The sequence below is a fragment of the Medicago sativa genome, chromosome 7 (genome assembly GCF_051527215.1).
Source record: "Medicago sativa cultivar Bolivia chromosome 7, Bolivia_mono, whole genome shotgun sequence".
Taxonomy (NCBI): domain Eukaryota; kingdom Viridiplantae; phylum Streptophyta; class Magnoliopsida; order Fabales; family Fabaceae; genus Medicago; species Medicago sativa.
Genome location: NC_140755.1, coordinates 103191017 through 103208363, shown reverse-complemented (window position 1 = coordinate 103208363; position 17347 = coordinate 103191017). Strand labels below are relative to the sequence as shown.

The window sequence follows — 17347 nt, the reverse complement described above, 5'->3', positions numbered from 1 at the left end:
TTTCCAAAAGGTACATACTCTTTTACTTGGACTATATACACAAGGAGCACCGACCAAATTTGGATAGGGGACAAGGAGTAGGTAATGTAAATATGATTGAAAGACTAATTAATAATAATTTGCATTTCATAAACTTATTCAAATGTAAGGATTAATATGAAAACTGTAGTCACGGATCCATGCTCCTTCCGAACCCATCCATTCTTCATAGGTTTCTTTCACATTTGTTTCTTCTTTCAAATTGGCCATCAGAACCTACACTCACCAATATAAGCAACAATGAAATTTCAATTAGGTAATGGTCATATAAAAGATAAAATTAAACAAATCATAAAGCTATGGTCCCATAAGGAAGATAAAAAACAAATTGCTTTTGTTGCTTCTCATCTATGGTTTTATTGGTATTTGAGAAATATTCCATTCAAACAATGATGAAATTTCAAATCACACCACAATCCTAATTATTTCACACAATTGTAATCAAATGTGGCCTAAATTGTTGCTACATAAACGTTAAAAAACTGGATTTGGATTTGAGAAATGATATTTAAACATCCATTTAGTGACAACTTTTGCAACAACTTTCTCTCTCATACTCACATTACTTTTTACTTTATCTCTCTATTGATATGGTTTTCGTGGCAATACCACTTTTTTCTTTGTAAAATATGGTTGTTAAATAAGTTGTCACCAAATTGGTCGTTCAAATAACACTTCTCTTTGGATTCATATAAATTTGTGACATAATTATTGATCTTGGTTGTTTTATTTCAAATCAATGGTGAAGATTGTTTAAAAGTTACTATTTAGTAAAGATCAAATGTGAACCGAATGATCTTAAATCAACATGAACAAATGCTTAGTGTTTTTTTTTTGGTAGAAGGTGAATGCTTAGTGTAACAAAGCACATGTCTGTTTCATACATGCACTACTTTGGCAAAAGAATAACATGCACAATTTCACTCAACTGGCAAATTCCATTCATTAAGAAGCAAAACCCCCAAATAGCTCACTAATCATTTTAGTTCTTTGACAGTGTGATTTCAACAGCCATACAAAGACACAAACTACAATTAAAACAGAAGTCTAAAATAGAAAAGGAGGAAAAAAGATGGATCCTAGTAGTTCTTATTTTTAAGGAAGGATCCAGATTTTCTTCACATGTTTTATTCACTACCTAAACCACCTTAAGCTATTTCTTACATATATTGAACTACTGGAAATGAGTTAGACTTCATGTGTAGTGTGTATCGGAAGGGATGTCTTCAATGAATCAGCAATGCTTCTAACTTCAGCAATCATGGCCACCACGTCATTTAGTTTGTTAACTGCAGAGCCAACACCCTGCGATTCCAAAATACATCGAACCAGTCAATGATCAATAACTTGCCACCAGAAAGGTATAGTAAGTTTATCATTATGATTTCTAATTTATAATAAAAAAATTATTGGGAGGAAATCCTTACCACACCAGAAGCTCCAGCAGTGATAGCCATAGGTGCTGTTACAGCACTTGGCCCGGATGAACACATGACAGGTATCTTAACAGCTCGTGATATAGAATATGCAGCAGCTAAAGTTGGTGTTGCCTACAATAATAAGTGAACAGAATTTTGATAATTTAATGAAGGGTTTGTCAAATGCAATCATTATCTAGCAATTAAAAGGATTCTCTATGTCAAAGTTTTGCGTTGAGAAGTTAAAGTTGTCGTAACATTGTGTTGAGAAGTTAAATGGTCTCTACTTAATTTGCAAAATTACTCGTCATTAAGGCTCATGATATGAATGCGTTTTGAACCAAATTTTACCTCTTCCATTCTGGTTTTTTTGTTACAACTGTTGGCCACTTGGTGAAATAAAATCTTTAAGAAAAATGATGTCTAATGAGCATAATTCTTTTATCTGCTTTTTTTTTTTCTTTCTATTAGTAAGCGATTTTTGAACTGAATTTGTGAATTTGGTGATCTTAAATTAAGCTAACCAAAACAAATATTCGGACTCTTCATATGAATCCTTCAAAGTGGACATAAAAAATTCTTAGGTCTACCTTAATAGTTTTATCAAATTCTTGTTATTCCTTTAGGACCAAAATCAATCTATAGATTGTTTCAATGAAAAATATAAATGAGGGTCAAAAATCATAATAATTAAGATGAAACTAATTGGAACCATTGAAGGAACGGATAATTTGAAAATTATGATTACATATTAGCTAAAATTATAAAAGCGAGCGCTACTGTCATAGAGTTACCAAAAAGGGATTAACACCAATATTTACATCACAAAAAATGAAATAACTTTGACAGTTTCTATTCCAATATTCTCAAGAAAAATGAGGATTCCCATGATATGGAAATGAACTTGTAATGTATTTTCTAGCTTCATTATACACTTCATTATATGTATATTGATTGACACACGTTTTCCAAAAGCGCACAAACAAAATTTCTATAACAATGGGAAGCTATTCAGTTCTCCAAAAGCACACAGGTTAATTTGTTTATAGGTAAATAATATAGAATTATTAATGTGATAATAACATAATATCATGAGAGTTGACAACACGACTTCTCCTTAAAAAAAACCGAGTTTTATTTTTACAAAAAATATGTCTTACCACTAACTCGAGAAATAGTTTCATAATGGACCCAAAAAGCCAAAAACATGAGAATTCCTTGGGAAGCATATTGGGGTCAAATATCCTAATTACAATGGATTTAAAAAAAATTAAGAGTTTTTTTTTTAGGGCAAAAGAGTTAATTAAGGTGCCAAATTTTTAACTAAAGCCCCAAGGTTGAAGAGTGAATAATGCAGCCAAGTGATCAATTGGGAAATTGGCAGTGAGACCTATCAGTAAAAAAACAAATATTAAGGTACATGGTTTTTTTTCTTTCAAGGTACATGGTTTGAAAGATATATCTTATTACTGAATCAATGCCATCAATAAAAAGCTATTAATGGGTGATATGTTCATTTAACATATTCACTTAAATATCAAAAATAGTTTCATGTGCATTTGTTTGACGATAAGTGTTTGCATAGTATTCTTAAAAAAAAGTGTGTGTATGGTTATATTTTAGCTTATTCTAGATATTGTCCTATTTTAATTATTTATTTTATAAATAATTATCCTAATATATTGTTAACATTTTACGTCTCCATTTTAGTCATAAAAGTGTTAAAAATGAGGTATCCATTCAAAAATGAATATATTTTAATTGTATGACCATTAAAATATTACTAACCATTCATCTTAAAATATTTTGTTAAAAGATTTATATTATTTAAATCTTTGACATTTCTTAGAAATATGAGTGCTATATACACTTGCTATTTTCTATGTATGTGCATATTTTTCCAGTTTCCAATCTGAGCATATTTTTGAACCATTGTACAAAAGATTTTGGTATCCTAGTAAGATTGTTTTTGAAATCCACATAGTAGAGCCCAAAGCGTACTGTATATCCCATCTTCCACTCCCAATTATTAAGTAATGACCACACAAAGTAACCCCTCACATTGCAACCATCTTCCCTGCATTGAGTTCATATTATCTCCGGATCAAGGGAGTTACCAATTAATCTTATATAGTAACATAATCTAGATTCAAGAATTCAAAGACTAATGAATTTGCAATAATAATGAATACCTTATAGCAGCTGATAGATTTGAGAGATAGTCCCTATTATATCTTATCCTCTTGTCATCATCTAATGCCTTTTGTAAGGTCATCAAGGGTCTACTTGGATCATCCATTCCTGCAGTCAAAAATATAATAAAAACGTTAAAAAAATAAAATCTGAGCACTGAGATGGATCTAATATAAATGGACTTATAGCGCACGGACAAAAACCACCACATTGACGCTGACATGTTGACACGTATTATAGTTTACGAAAATTGAAAGCACGTGTGTCGATGTCTTACACGCCTTCAATATGAGGTGTCGGTACTACATAGTAGTTATTAAACTCAATCAAGACTAACTTCATCGCACGAAACTACTAACCGTTCTCGGTGGTGATCACTGGTGTGTTTTCATATTTACTTTTCACATGTTTCATTAATTTTCTGATTCCCCATGGGACTATGTGTAGCCAACTTGAAGCTGCCTACAAAAATGAAATTGGTGTTGATTTAATAGCATGAAGTGTATTTGTAAATTTTAGCAATGGTGGTTTAATTTCTGAGCATACCTTATCTCCAATTGTAGCTCCTCTTTTGTATGCTAAATATCAGAAACTTCCATTCAGCTTAAGGCTATGAATTGATGAAATGAACCAAAGGTTTTACAATTTGCTTCAATAGTAGCATACCTGTTGTAATAACAGCAACATCAGATATAGCATCTTGCATAATCAGTTTATGAATCTGAGTCCTGTCGTTTCGAGTATTCAATGAGGTGTAATGGTTTATGCCAACAAAAACCAATGATCCCACAAGCAAGTTTGAGGTTGCATCAGTAATCTCTGGCTATAGTGATCAACCAAACAAAAAAATGAAACATATTAAATATCTATAATCAAAGGATTCTATTGGTGCCGTCAAGCACCCCTTTTTTTATCAACCAAACAAAGGAATAGATTTAGTGTATACCTTTGTGCAGTCATAGCAAGTGGCACAATGACCACAAGGAACAAATAAACAGTTGCGATGTTCATCATAACAAATTATACATAACTTTTCATCATATAACTCCTCTGACACATCTGAATTTGTTTCTTCCTTTTCATGAAAAATGTTTGTTCCATATGTCACTGGATTAGGCTGCATCAGAGGTTCGGTTTCAGTTACTTGCGCTTCAACGACATTGTGAATTTTGCCATAATCAGCTCCAAGGCATTTCAATATCATAAAAATCACAATCATGAAAAGTCCTTCAAAATGAAAAAGGTAAAAGTCACATAGATATAAAAAAAATGTAACATAGGAAACAAAGTTTTCATAAAATAATAATAGTTTAATTTAAGGTACCTAGTAGGATTATGTAGGAAAATTATACAATAAGATGATATGAATAATAGCACTGATTACGTAGTCTTACATTTTTTGGTGTTGTTAGAACTAAATACTATGTGATAGGGAAAAAAGGGTCAAGTTTGCACGATCCATTCCGAGTCAATCACTTATTCGTGGCTTTCGTAGTATCATATGTCTTTGCAGAAACATTGATATGCAAAGTCAAGACTATGTTCCTAGAATTCATCTTTAGAATCCCAATTTGGTACCTATCATCTTCCTCAACAATGTATTCAGATTGTTTACCTGCCAATTATAGTAATTAATCAGAACACAATTTCAACACAAGCACACTACATTTTTCAAATTTTCTAATGTTATTAAAAGATTATGTTAATGTCACTTTTTTCATAAGCATATGTGAAGAAATTTATCTAAGTCAGCTGTTATCGAAATTTGAGTTGCGACATAAATGTTTATTGTTAACGCAACTATGCAGTTGCGATTGAGGCCATATTTTACTGCTTTCTACCACAAAATTATACATTACAAAGCAACCACTATTTAAAATTAAAATCTTGGTCATGCAGCAAAGATAAAAGAGTAAAAGATAGAACCAATGGTACTAACCTCAAACTTGATGTTTGCTCAAATTGATTGAAAGTTTCTCTTGTATAACTTGTACCACTACCAATAGCATCTTGTTCTCCTTGTCAGCCATTTTCTCAAAATAATACCAACAATGCACTTACACTGTTATTATGCAAATTTCACTTTAGTCCCTCTAAATTTTTTCAATAATTGACAATAATGTATTAATAACATGTCAGCATAGGGTAAATACATACCTTCGATGGCCTTCCCCAAGTTTTGCCATGTTCCCATCGTAAGTAGGGATAAAGGTGTCACTGGCTACTGAAACCATAAAATCCAAGGCTGCCATCTGCGATGAGTGATTCTGGAACTGCTACAAATCATCACTGTCAGCAGCATTTCCTTTTTCACCTGAAATTGCAAACGCAGAAAGTCAGATGTGGCACAGCAGAATAATTTCAAATTCAAAGACTGAAAATGAGGATCATTGAGAGAAAATGCATCTTTCAGATCAGGTCCAACCATTAATTAGCGCAAGAACAACTTTCAACAGTTGTGCGATGTCCCAAATAATGAGCAGAAAAATGGAAGGAGGTTAAAATGTTGACAAACTCACAATTTGGGGAAATGCTGCTCTGAGTTGTGCAAGCCTACGTTCACCGCCATAAATCTCACCAGCTGCAATATATATCGGTGTCTCCCTACCAAAACTTAAGGCTCGAAGAACTAAGGCCGCCTCTTCTGGTGTCAAAGGACATAGACCTTGTGATCTCCTCTCTTCAGAAATTATCTCCTTTTCTCTCCACCAAGGGAATGCATACCTGAATTACACAAAGGGACAAAGTGTAATCAAAGTGTAACTCATGTGATACATAACCACTACTCTCATATCCAAAAGGTTTCTCTATCAAAGCACAAGTAACTATCATTTACTAAATGATAGAATATGTTGAAGCATTTCACAGTAACCAACTTCAAGAAACATAGTAACTATCATTTATTAATGACAGAAGCAAGAATGAATTAGAAGCCGATACATAGAGCCAAACATGAAACATAAAAATACCTCAATCTTTTGAGCTCTTCGGCTTCTTTCTCTGAGCAACCCTGGGTACAACTTGAGAAAGCCAACATGTCCATCTCATATCTAAGATGCAGTGCCACAAAAGATCCCTTCTCGTGAAGCATCTGAATCAATTTTCGTCCTAAGTTCTCAATTTGAGGAGTGAATTTAATAGCCTGGCAATTGACACGACACCTGAGTTTCTGTAGATCAAGTGGGAGATCATTATTTGCTAGACGTGCATCAGTTCTGTTGAAGTGTAACACCTTGTGCTTTCCATAAAGTGGCAGAATCTGCAGTGTAGAGTCAATGGCGTTGGATTAAACAAAATGTATGAACTTCTCAAAGTTAGAGAAAAAAACGTTATATCTTATTATACTTTTAAACACTCAGTGAAGTGCTACTCTTTGGAACCTATGTTGGCTATCCTACACCAAAAGCAACTCATGCAACTGATTCATAATTATCTTTGACTGAATCCACTGGTGTTACTGCCTCAATTTATATGTCATCAACCTAACTAAATATTACATGCACAAATTCATGCATCAACAATTTTATGTCATCAACTAAACAAAAATTACTTAATTCATGAAAAAAGGGTCTCAAAGGCAAAAACATAACCACACCAAATAACATGCCAAGATGATAAATATCAGTGTGCCTATTAAACCACAGAATCAAACCCTCAATTAAAACCAAAAAAAGAAACCTGAGCTTTCGCCTTTGCAAGCTTGCTTATCTCGTCAGAATGATCAACACAGTACTGCATATGTTCCTTCAACTTTGGCATGTGCAGAGAGGTTGACACATGAGCCAAAATATAAATAGTCTACCAGATTAAACTCCAAAAGTTTAGAGCAGAAAATTAGTACCCAAACTCCTTGTTAAGGCAATTGGGAGGATCTGTAGAAGCCTTTTCCCCACCATATTTTGACACAAAATCATCCTTGACACGCTCTCGAAAGGTCATAGCTTCCAGTTGATTCATCATTCCATTCCAAATTCTGCATCAGAAGTCTATATCAGTTTTTCACACCTTAGACACAACAAAATCATGATTCAATAGCAAACAAAAACAACACAAACAGCAACCAAACATCATACTTAACTCATCTAAAAAATTTAAGATTCTTTTTTGCCCTGTACACAATGACAAAATAAATTTTATGACAGGAAACTTGTTTCCAACACCCTTGAAGCAAATCAAAGTTCTGAGCAATCCCATATCTTAGAGAACACCAATACAACAAAAAAACATCAATACACAAAAAACCATAGTTCAAATAAACCAAAATCTTTTTACTTGCTATTTTAAATCAAAACAAATTCTCAAAAATAGCTTAATCAAAGCTTATTGCTTTTATCTCAGGATTCTGGAATTGTCTCAAACACAAACCCAATAATATATAAATCAATTTTAATAAACATTACTCAACATCTACTAAAACGACACAAACAGAGGAAAATCACTCAAAAAAAAAACAAAAATAACAATAAAATATTGACATAAACAATACCAACTCCCAAAATCACAGTACCTTATGCTTGATGACCAAGAAACCTACAATAAAGAGTAAAAAAAAACTCAGCTTAAACCCAAAATGATGAAAAACAAATAACAGAACAGAAAAATTAAAAACATCCAACAAAAACATAACATGCAAAGCAATCCAAAACAAAATACAAACCTTTACACTTGATAACAATGAAACCTGAAAAAGAAGATTAAAAACAAAGTTAGAACAAAACCAAAGCAATAAAAAACAAACAAAACACAAAAACAGAACAAAATCAAGATAAAATCAAAGAAATCAATCAAAAAAAGAACATGCAAAGCAATCTTAAAAAAAACACTGACCTTCAAAATTGATAGAAAAGGAACCTGAGGAAGAAGATGAATTAGAAACTCATAACAAAGGCAAAACACAAAAGAAATACAACAAAAAAATAACATGCAAAACGATGAAGATGATGAAGGAACCGGACCAGAACCTGAAATTGAGAACCGGACTCAAGTTATTGTGAGAGACATGAATAAGAAGATAGTGGGAGGAAATGAACGAAATGAAATAGTGGGAGGGAATGAATTGAAATTGCACCTCCCTTCTTCTCCTCTCCCTCGACCTCCCTTCTTTTCCTGTTTTCCCGTTCTGCTCACCTCTCTTCTTCTCTGTCCCCGATCTGTTTTCCTTTTTTTTTTTTTTTTTTTGCTTCACATATATATAGTGGGGAGATGCTTATTTACTAATTTACAAAATTGCCCCTCTAAGGGGCAAAATGGTAAAATGCACGAACATGGATTTTCCTATTTAGTTTAGACAATACCTTGTCTTCGGTTCCGTGTTTGACGGCAACCATTATGCTTCTGTTGTACTTTTTTTCCTAATCACTAAAACCTCTTCTTCTGACTGGTTTTTTTTTTTTTTTTTACAATTATTTTGACTAATAGATACAACGTGATTTTTTGGCAGATTTTTTTCTGACTATATTTTTTGACTAATAGGTTTTTTTCTTGACTAGTAAAAACGACATCAACAAGAAATAAAATTAAAACAAAAACATTTAATTGCAAGTTAATTCCAGATTTTTTTTTTATGTTAAGACACTATGATTTATAAAAAAAATTGTAATGTGGCTCCATTTTATTTTTATCATGCATTGGAATATTTAAATGGAATTTTTTGTTTTTTTTTAAATAGAAAAAGAAAATACAAACTTTTGTTTTCGACATTAATTATAAACTAATTTTTTTAATTAGTTAATGCTCAGAAGCTTGGTAAAAAAAAAAAAGTTAATGCTCATAAGCTATTAATCGTTCAAGGAACACAAATTTTTCTTGTTAACATAACTTGTTAAAAACCAACAGGAACACAAATTTTCACTCCCAACATGTTCACGCAAATTATGCCAAATAATTAGGAACACAATCATGTCCTTAAGTTAGTTACAAAATTACCCTTCTTTTTAAAATTAATTTGAATATAGACAAAAGGGTGTTTTGGTAAATGACTAGTAGGTGCAGCTTGTTAACTTGCACCTTAGTGTTTTTAGGTGGGTGCAAGTTAACAGCCCCCCCTATATATATATATATATATATATATATATATATATATATATATATATATATATATATATATATATATATATATATATTCATAAACAGTAATGGACTCTTTAAACACAGTCTCCAACCCTTCGGGCTTTTGAGCGTCCTTTGGGCGGCTTTTGTGGTGTATTTTGTACAGCTTTTTAGCTTTTTATCTATATATATATATATTTATCTTTGCCATTCAAAAAAAAAACACAGTCTCCAACGATGCCAGAGTAACATAGCCACAAGAGCGTGGCTCATCCCGCCTTTCGTGTTGCTTTCATAGCCCCAACCAGGGCTGAACAAGAGCCGGATTCGGTCGGTGGCGGTCCGAAAAAATGATAAGTCGGTCCACCGTGGGTGCGAAACTGCCACCCAATTCCGACTGTTTTCGTCGTCGGTTTCGGTTAAGGTGGGTTGTCGGTTGAAGCGGGTGGTTTTGAACGGTTTCATACTGGGTATCAGACACAAACAAAATTTGAAAAAATTCAAGTTTTTTCACTTGTTAGAAGAACAAAATAGAAAAACTTGTTTAGTTTTTCAAACACTTTCAATTCAGTGGGTTAAGAAACAAAATTAGGGATAAAAAGAAATCTAAGAACAGGAACAAAAAGAGCAGAAGTGAAAGGTAGCAGGTTTCTGGTTTATATGGAGAATGGAGGAAGGAAGCAATGAGGCAGCTATGGTTTCTTTCCTCTTCTCACTCACAGCAGCGGCGCAATATGCTGAGGAAATAGGGTTTCCTTTCCTCATGTTAAGCTTTTATATGTTGGGCCTTAGTTAAATGGGCTTGTATTAATTTGGTTTGGACTGGACTTATGCAAACATATGTATATGGTGGCGGTCTGGTTCGGTTTTCGCTGGGCCTGTTTACCCAATCCGAGACCGACCACTCATAGTCACAGAAAACCATTTGAACTGGACCGGTTAAACCGTTAAACCGCTCGACCCGAACCGGCATACTTCGGCCCATCCAGTTCGGCCGGTTTGGACCGGTTTTTCAAATTCTGTCCAGCGCTAGCCCCAACAACCCACAAGAAAATACTTTGCAACATGACTTTTTTTTGATCATAAAATCCGCTGGAGTACCCAAAATCTAAGCATGAAAATGCATGGGGTTGATATATTGACGAAGTTGTAGTAATAACAAATTTTTTTAACAAGTCAAAATGAAATATATTAATCACTAAAATAGTCTACTTCTCAGCACAAGGTGTGTCAGAAAGAAGCAAGTAGTTCAGATACAGAAACTATTAATCAATGCCCATTAAAGACAAAAGCGCTGATAAAAAGAAAACAAAGCAATACAATCAGCGAACTTCCAAACAGTCAAATGAACACTACCACCAACCAGCAAATTCAAAAATTCAAATGCGGTATTATGCTTCAGTCACCACGAAGACACATAATTGACCTTGTCGGGCAACTCTTAAGGTAGACTAGTTCAATTTAAATTCTAAGATAATACCGAACTCTATTAAAGATTTGTTGAGTCGCTTGTTATTAGAAAATTCAAATCTTGTTCCAGATTTCTAGTTCAAAATGTAAGAGAGTTGTATTGATTGTTACACTCAAACTCGATTCAAGATTTGTTGAATCACTCGTTATTAGAACATTCAGATCTTGCTCCGGATGTCTAATTCAAAACGTGAGAGTTGTATTGATAGTTACACATTAGATGTAATATAGTCTAAAAATATATTTATAAGTCAGGGACATCTCCCATTACAAAGGGATTCTATCGAGATTTAGTAAATGAAAAATAAGATGCAACATCAATGCATTTTTGGGTTACATTATTCAAGATGATATATATAATTTGGCATTGGAATGGTCCAATGGCAATGGTATCTAATAAAAAATTGGTTGTAACTGAGATAGTGAACTCAGATTAGTAGTAACCTTGAGAAAATAACAAGCCCCCGGGATAGGTAACTCACTTGATTGAGTTAAGCGATTAAAAGAAATAAGGAGTTAAAGTTGGTTCATGACAAAGGAGAACTAACATATCAACATTTGTCATTAAAAAAATAAAAATAAACAACAAGCCCACTTTGCTAAAGAAACAAAGATAAAGAGCAAGCAATCAAGATTCCATAAAGCACTTCATTGTTCACTGTTCTAGCAACTGTACCGATAAATTATGAATTAAACCTTCTTACTATGCTCCATATTTTATTTGTGTTACAAACAAAACAAAAGGTCCATACTTATTCACACAACTGAATGAAAATTTGTTTTTTCAACTAAGTTAACAAACTTGAAATTCTTCAGCTAGTTTCCATTTTCATTTGGTCCTCCGGCAACCGCACGCTGCAACATTCAATAAAATCATGAAACATAAAATATATACCAAGAAAAAGAAAAGAAATATATACAGCAAAACAAGGAGACCGATCATCACCTGAAAGCACGACAAAGTGTATCGCACATCGCTATCTGATATTTGGTGGTGGAATACAACTCTCAATCTGTCAAGAGAAAATGAACCAATGAAACTGATACGATAAGATTCATATGAGTAAATTACTTTAATAAAAGGTTAATCAATAATATTATTAGTAACAATGCAGAGTGTGACAGACAAGACCTTGATGATCCGATTGGCATGAGAAGGATGCCATATTCTTCTAAGTCCTTGGATAGCTTTGCTGCTGGAGTTCCTGAATTCTCTTCAATTTCAATATATATCTGGTATCAGAGATTATTGATTAAACACAAAAGTAATCAGAGAAATAATAATGCAATTGTTGTACTAGTATGAATGAAATGAATGGACTCTACAAAATACTTACAATATTGGTTTCCACAGAAGAGGTATCCACTCTCAGTCCTTTGATTTCATTCAATCCATCTAAAGGACAAGTTAGAGGAAAAAATTTAAAGGGTGTGTTTAAATTGTACTTCTTCAAACAGACTAGCTAGTAGGATTGCTTGTGAACCAATTAACATCTACTTAACACCGACCCCTGATATTGAAGGGTGTCCGTTGTCCAACATGTGTCAGTGTCCGAGAACAACAAACACCAACAAATGTGGTTATAAATGAATTTACTTCTATTTTATTAAATTATTATCAGTTTTGTGTTTGGTTCATTTTTGTGTCTTTATTTGATAGGTCAACATTGTAAAGAACATACCGGCCAAAAATCTAGCATTCTTGTGATCACTTTCTAGCTTTTCAACATTTTCATGTAATGCAACAAGTGCAGCTGCACAAAGGATGCCAACCTGTCTCATTCCACCACCTAAGGTCTTTCTGAGCCTTCTAGCCTAAAATAGCATATATACATACAAAAGTTATAATATCAAGTTCTTTCAGAAAGAATGATATCACTTTTATCGTACTCGCAATAACGATTTTGAAATACCTTGGTTATAAAGCTGTTGGAACCAACAATTACAGATCCAACTGGAGCACCAATACCTTTAGATAAGCAAACCTAATCATATATATATTCAAAGTAATCACAAGTTGGTTAGTTCATATATAACCTTTTGATTTGAATTTGGTAATTACATTAAGATACCTAAAATTGTCATTGCCATGACACTATACTAAATGTTGGCAAAAACTCTAGAGTTTATTTCTAAAGTGATCCAATAAGAATAAGTATTGACATTTAATTTAGTCTTGAGTATATCGAAAAATTAATTGTGCTAGCTTCGAACCGAGTACTTCAAGGTTGAAGAATGAACTTCTAACCAAGAAACATCTCAGGAAACCAGCAAGTATATCACAATTTCAATCTGTTATATAATCTAAGAACAGAAACATCCTTTTTTCTAACTATGGAACATATTTACTCTAGAAGAGTCTTTCCAAGAATCATGTCCAATAAAAGAGAAGGTAAAAGAAGACACATACTGACACTGAATCAGCCGCTCGAACAAGCCTATCCACAGGAACACCAAGTGCCTGAAAAACCAAAATTTTCTGTCATGAGTTGTTTATATATACATGATAGCAGGAGCCAGATTAAAGAACTCAAAGCTGTGTTTATTATAAATGACAAAAGTTACTCACAACTGATGCATTAAATATACGAGCTCCATCAATGTGAAGCTTCAATCCGTGCTTCTTAGCAACCTCTCCAACTCTCTCTGTATATTCAACTGAAAGGCATCTACCACCGGTGCTGCATTCAGGAAACAAAAGTTTCAATCATTCATACTGTGAATGCATTATATAATATAGACAACCATTGAAGGAATTCTTAACTTTACATTATTAAAAAGGCAACATTTTTGCTTGAACAATCAACATATACCTTAGTTATAAAATGAATTAGTTTATAAAATGTTTATGAATCATCTTATAAACTAAATCATTTTATAGCCCTTCATTCAAAGGCAGCAGAGTATAAAAGCAACAATGTGCTGTGTAGAAAATGTAAATAATGGAAGTACAGTAAAAACATGCTAGGACAGCAAAGTCAAAAGAAAACATATGTGATAAACGAAAATACAAAGAGCACACGATATTTGTTCACGGAGTTCGGCCAATTCTGCCTACATCTCCGACTGCAGAGTAGTTGCAGTACCTTTCTATTATTTCAGCGATATGTCCATTTATCAGTAAACTATGAGCCGTATCCAACAAAACATTACTAGAGTGAAACTTTGATCAAAGAAATGCTTACTTTCCATGAGAATTTTCCAAACAAATGAGCCTTGTGGTTGGATAAACAAGCTCCCCTTTTGGATCTCTAATTGCAGCCTCAATCAAATCAATATCCATGGTTCCATCTTCATTATTTCTAACTGTTCTTGGATGTACACCTCCAAGGGTTGCAATGCCTCCATTCTCATAAATATGAATATGTGAATTGTCTCCAAGAATTACTTCACTCCCTCTTATGTCGCAGTGAACAAGCACAGATATAAGGTTCCCCATAGTGCCTGATGGGACAAAAAGAGCAGCTTCTTTGCCAGTTATCTTTGCCATCTCTTCTTCTAAGCGTAAACAAGAAGGGTCGCGGCCAAGAACATCATCATCGACCTCAGCGTTTGCCATAGCAACTCGCATTGTTTCAGTTGGTTTTGTGACTGTATCTGACCGAAGATCCACTGTCCTAGTTACCATTTTGTCTGCAACTAAAACATAAGTCAAAATAGAAATAACATAACTCACTCCAATTCTCCCAAATTTAACTAGAACCGATCAAATCAAGTTAGCAATTATATACAAATACACGATTCCACTACCTTTAAATTATATTCAGGTCTTATGTCCACGCTTCGAGCGTGGATAATGCAGAATAACAAATTTATGATAGACTATGATACATCATGGATCTTTCTTATAATTTTATACCATAGTTCTTAGCTTATGAAAATGAAACACAGCATCATATGTCTGAGTTACTATTGAGACCAACTTAAAGCTTATAACAAAAGTGTCTTAGTTACAAAGATTGAATTCATCTTCTTTTTTTTTTTTTTTTTAAACCGCACATGGCACAGAATCTGTTGAGAAACATGAATTGAAAGAAAAATTGATTACAACGAATTAAGATACACTTTATACAGAAATTTTAACTGATATAACTAATCTTCACCAACTTATTATTATTAGTATTAACCAATTTGTAAACTACCTTTAACTATATCCAACTAATTCTAGCAGAATCAGTGGCAGAAAAATGAACAGAACGAACTAAGAAGTTTAAGAGGCAGTGATTACCTTGTATTCCAACAAAATTGCAAGTAACACAATGATGAATATGTAAATGAATGTGTGTGTTTTCAATTTAGATTAAATCAAGCAGACCAATTTGGACTGAAATGCATTGCATGGGACAAATTTGAGTCAATTTATTAATCATAATCTATGAAGAATAAAAGACACAACACAACACAACGACCAATAAAATAAAGGGTTAATTATGTTTCTAGTCCCTATAAAATAGCGACCTTGTAAGTTTAGTCCTTACTTAATTTTAATAGCATTTTTAGTCCCTATAAAAAAAAATTTACTTATAATTTTAGTCCCTGCTAAAACAAAGTTTGATTAATTATCCTTAAACTCTTAAATTTTTGAACGATTTTTTTGAGACAAGATTAGAACACTATGAAAGGTTCGTTTACTAAAATTTAGAATTTTCAGACATGAAATGAATTAAATATGAATTTTTTAAAACGACTAAAGTTAAAGATAAAAAGTAATAAAATCTGGATGTAGAAATCAAATTTTGCAATAATTTTTTGCGGAGGAACTTTTAGTAATGTTCTAAACATGTCTGCAAAAAATTGTTCAAAAATTTAAGAGTTTAAGCATAAATTAAACAAATTGAATTGAGTAGGGACTAATACTCAGGGCAAAAAAACAAAATTAGGGACTAAAAATGCTATTAAAATTAAGTAAGGACTAAACTTACAAGGTCGCTATTTTATAGGGACTAGAAACATAATTAACCCTAAAATAAAATGGTTTCTGCTAGGTATCCTAGAGGGAGTATTTTATTTATAATCATATTTATAGAGTATTTTATGACAATACTGTTTAGTCTACAGGTTACATTATTTTATCGCACTCAATAATATTAATTATTGACTTTTTGTCAGGTTACTTGTTGAAGATGCAATTCAATACAACAAAATATTAAACTTTGCTGAAAAAGTTTAGATTGAAGACCCAATTCAGTCATTTAAGATTTTCTCACGGTTCAATTTAGTTTCTAAAAAAAATATTAAAGTAGTCGTTGATATTTTTATACTGAAGATAAATTAGTTTCTTTGTTATAATGAGTCGAAGACTAAGTTGTCCTTTATATAAAAATGCCAGAGACTAATTTGTTTTTTATTTTTGTCGGAAGTAAATTTAGCTGCAGGAAAGTGACAAAGCAAATTGAATCATCACTCAAAAGGGGAAATGTTCCATGCAAACGGCACTTGCACATGGGTTAGTCGATCCTAAGGGACGGGGGAAGCCCGTCTGATAGCGCTCTAAGCCCATACACCAAAAGTTTATTAGTTAGATATTTCTATTTTATTTTTATGATAGAGTATTTTTAGAACATTATAGATCCATCTACCATTGTGGATCATTTTCATCAGTGGTAATTCTTCAGGTTATGCAGAATCAAGGTGTTCTTTCATGTTTTTGATCTGGTTTGCTAGCTTTTGAATGATTTCGAAGGAAAGAAATTATAGGTTTTGCAAAAGGGTAAAAAAAAAAAAATTTGGTTATAGATCCAACCTCAATGAGGTGGATAGCCTTAACCGGGTGTGTATCAGAATTATAGGTTTTGCAAAAGGGTAAAAAAAAAAAAAATTGGGTTATGGGTTATAGATCCAACCTCAAAATGAGGTGGATAGCCTTAATCGGGTGTGTATCAGGAGTGCTCGAAAGCAGTTCCCATCCCTGTCAGGGGAGATGCCAACCATCTCACCCTTAAGTTATAAACATAGCAAAAATCTTAGTAGTAACCGATGTGGGACTTATTCATGGTACTTGTCAACAAAATGCTAATAAACTGTAACTATAGTGGAGAAATAGTCTTAAACTTGTTCTGTTACTCCAACTCTAAAATTTAGGGGGTGTTTGTTTCAAGGTTAAGAATGACATTCCCGGGAATACATGGCTAGGGAATGATTATACCCATGTTTGTTATAAGGTTGAGAAAAAATATTCC

The 17347-nt window shown here is 33.0% G+C and overlaps 2 protein-coding genes and 1 non-coding gene across 9 annotated transcripts; all 3 read right to left on the bottom strand.

Annotated features, from left to right (window-relative positions):
* Positions 1–957: 957 nt before the first annotated feature.
* Positions 958–8789, bottom strand: LOC146911564 (rhamnogalacturonan I rhamnosyltransferase 1-like). Of its 6 annotated transcripts, XM_085725708.1 has the most exons (11): positions 8612–8789; positions 8478–8501; positions 8308–8331; positions 8158–8180; positions 7329–7623; positions 6620–6909; positions 6170–6374; positions 5808–5964; positions 5590–5712; positions 5045–5265; positions 4597–4877 (listed from the first exon to the last, which is right to left on the bottom strand). In XM_085725708.1, the coding sequence occupies exons 5-8, from the start codon at positions 7407–7409 to the stop codon at positions 5872–5874; spliced, it is 669 nt and encodes a 222-aa protein (XP_085581834.1). In that variant the 5' UTR covers positions 7410–7623; positions 8158–8180; positions 8308–8331; positions 8478–8501; positions 8612–8789; the 3' UTR covers positions 4597–4877; positions 5045–5265; positions 5590–5712; positions 5808–5871. The 6 variants fall into 6 exon arrangements, with proteins under 6 accessions (XP_085581832.1, XP_085581830.1, XP_085581831.1 ...); XM_085725706.1 differs by lacking the exons at positions 6170–6374; positions 6620–6909; positions 7329–7623; ... (2 more) ...; positions 8478–8501; positions 8612–8789 and adding exons at positions 958–1344; positions 1467–1589; positions 3650–3758; ... (1 more) ...; positions 4197–4228; positions 4317–4473 and having other exon boundaries at positions 5808–5882; XM_085725704.1 differs by lacking the exons at positions 6170–6374; positions 6620–6909; positions 7329–7623; ... (2 more) ...; positions 8478–8501; positions 8612–8789 and adding exons at positions 3248–3534; positions 3650–3758; positions 4010–4112; positions 4197–4228; positions 4317–4473 and having other exon boundaries at positions 5808–5882.
* A 2993-nt stretch (positions 8790–11782) lies between these two features.
* LOC146911563 (low-specificity L-threonine aldolase 1-like) lies at positions 11783–15499 on the bottom strand. Of its 2 annotated transcripts, none has more exons than XM_085730213.1 (10): positions 15397–15499; positions 14354–14807; positions 13738–13849; positions 13579–13629; positions 13082–13153; positions 12851–12983; positions 12506–12564; positions 12301–12401; positions 12115–12181; positions 11783–12023 (listed from the first exon to the last, which is right to left on the bottom strand). In XM_085730213.1, the coding sequence occupies exons 2-10, from the start codon at positions 14794–14796 to the stop codon at positions 11985–11987; spliced, it is 1077 nt and encodes a 358-aa protein (XP_085586339.1). In that variant the 5' UTR covers positions 14797–14807; positions 15397–15499; the 3' UTR covers positions 11783–11984. The 2 variants fall into 2 exon arrangements, with proteins under 2 accessions (XP_085586339.1, XP_085586338.1); XM_085730212.1 differs by having other exon boundaries at positions 14354–14801.
* A 1480-nt stretch (positions 15500–16979) lies between these two features.
* Positions 16980–17118, bottom strand: LOC146911562 (U6atac minor spliceosomal RNA). Its single transcript, XR_015021005.1, has one exon. It is a non-coding gene; the product is annotated as a U6atac minor spliceosomal RNA (small nuclear RNA).
* Positions 17119–17347: the final 229 nt, after the last annotated feature.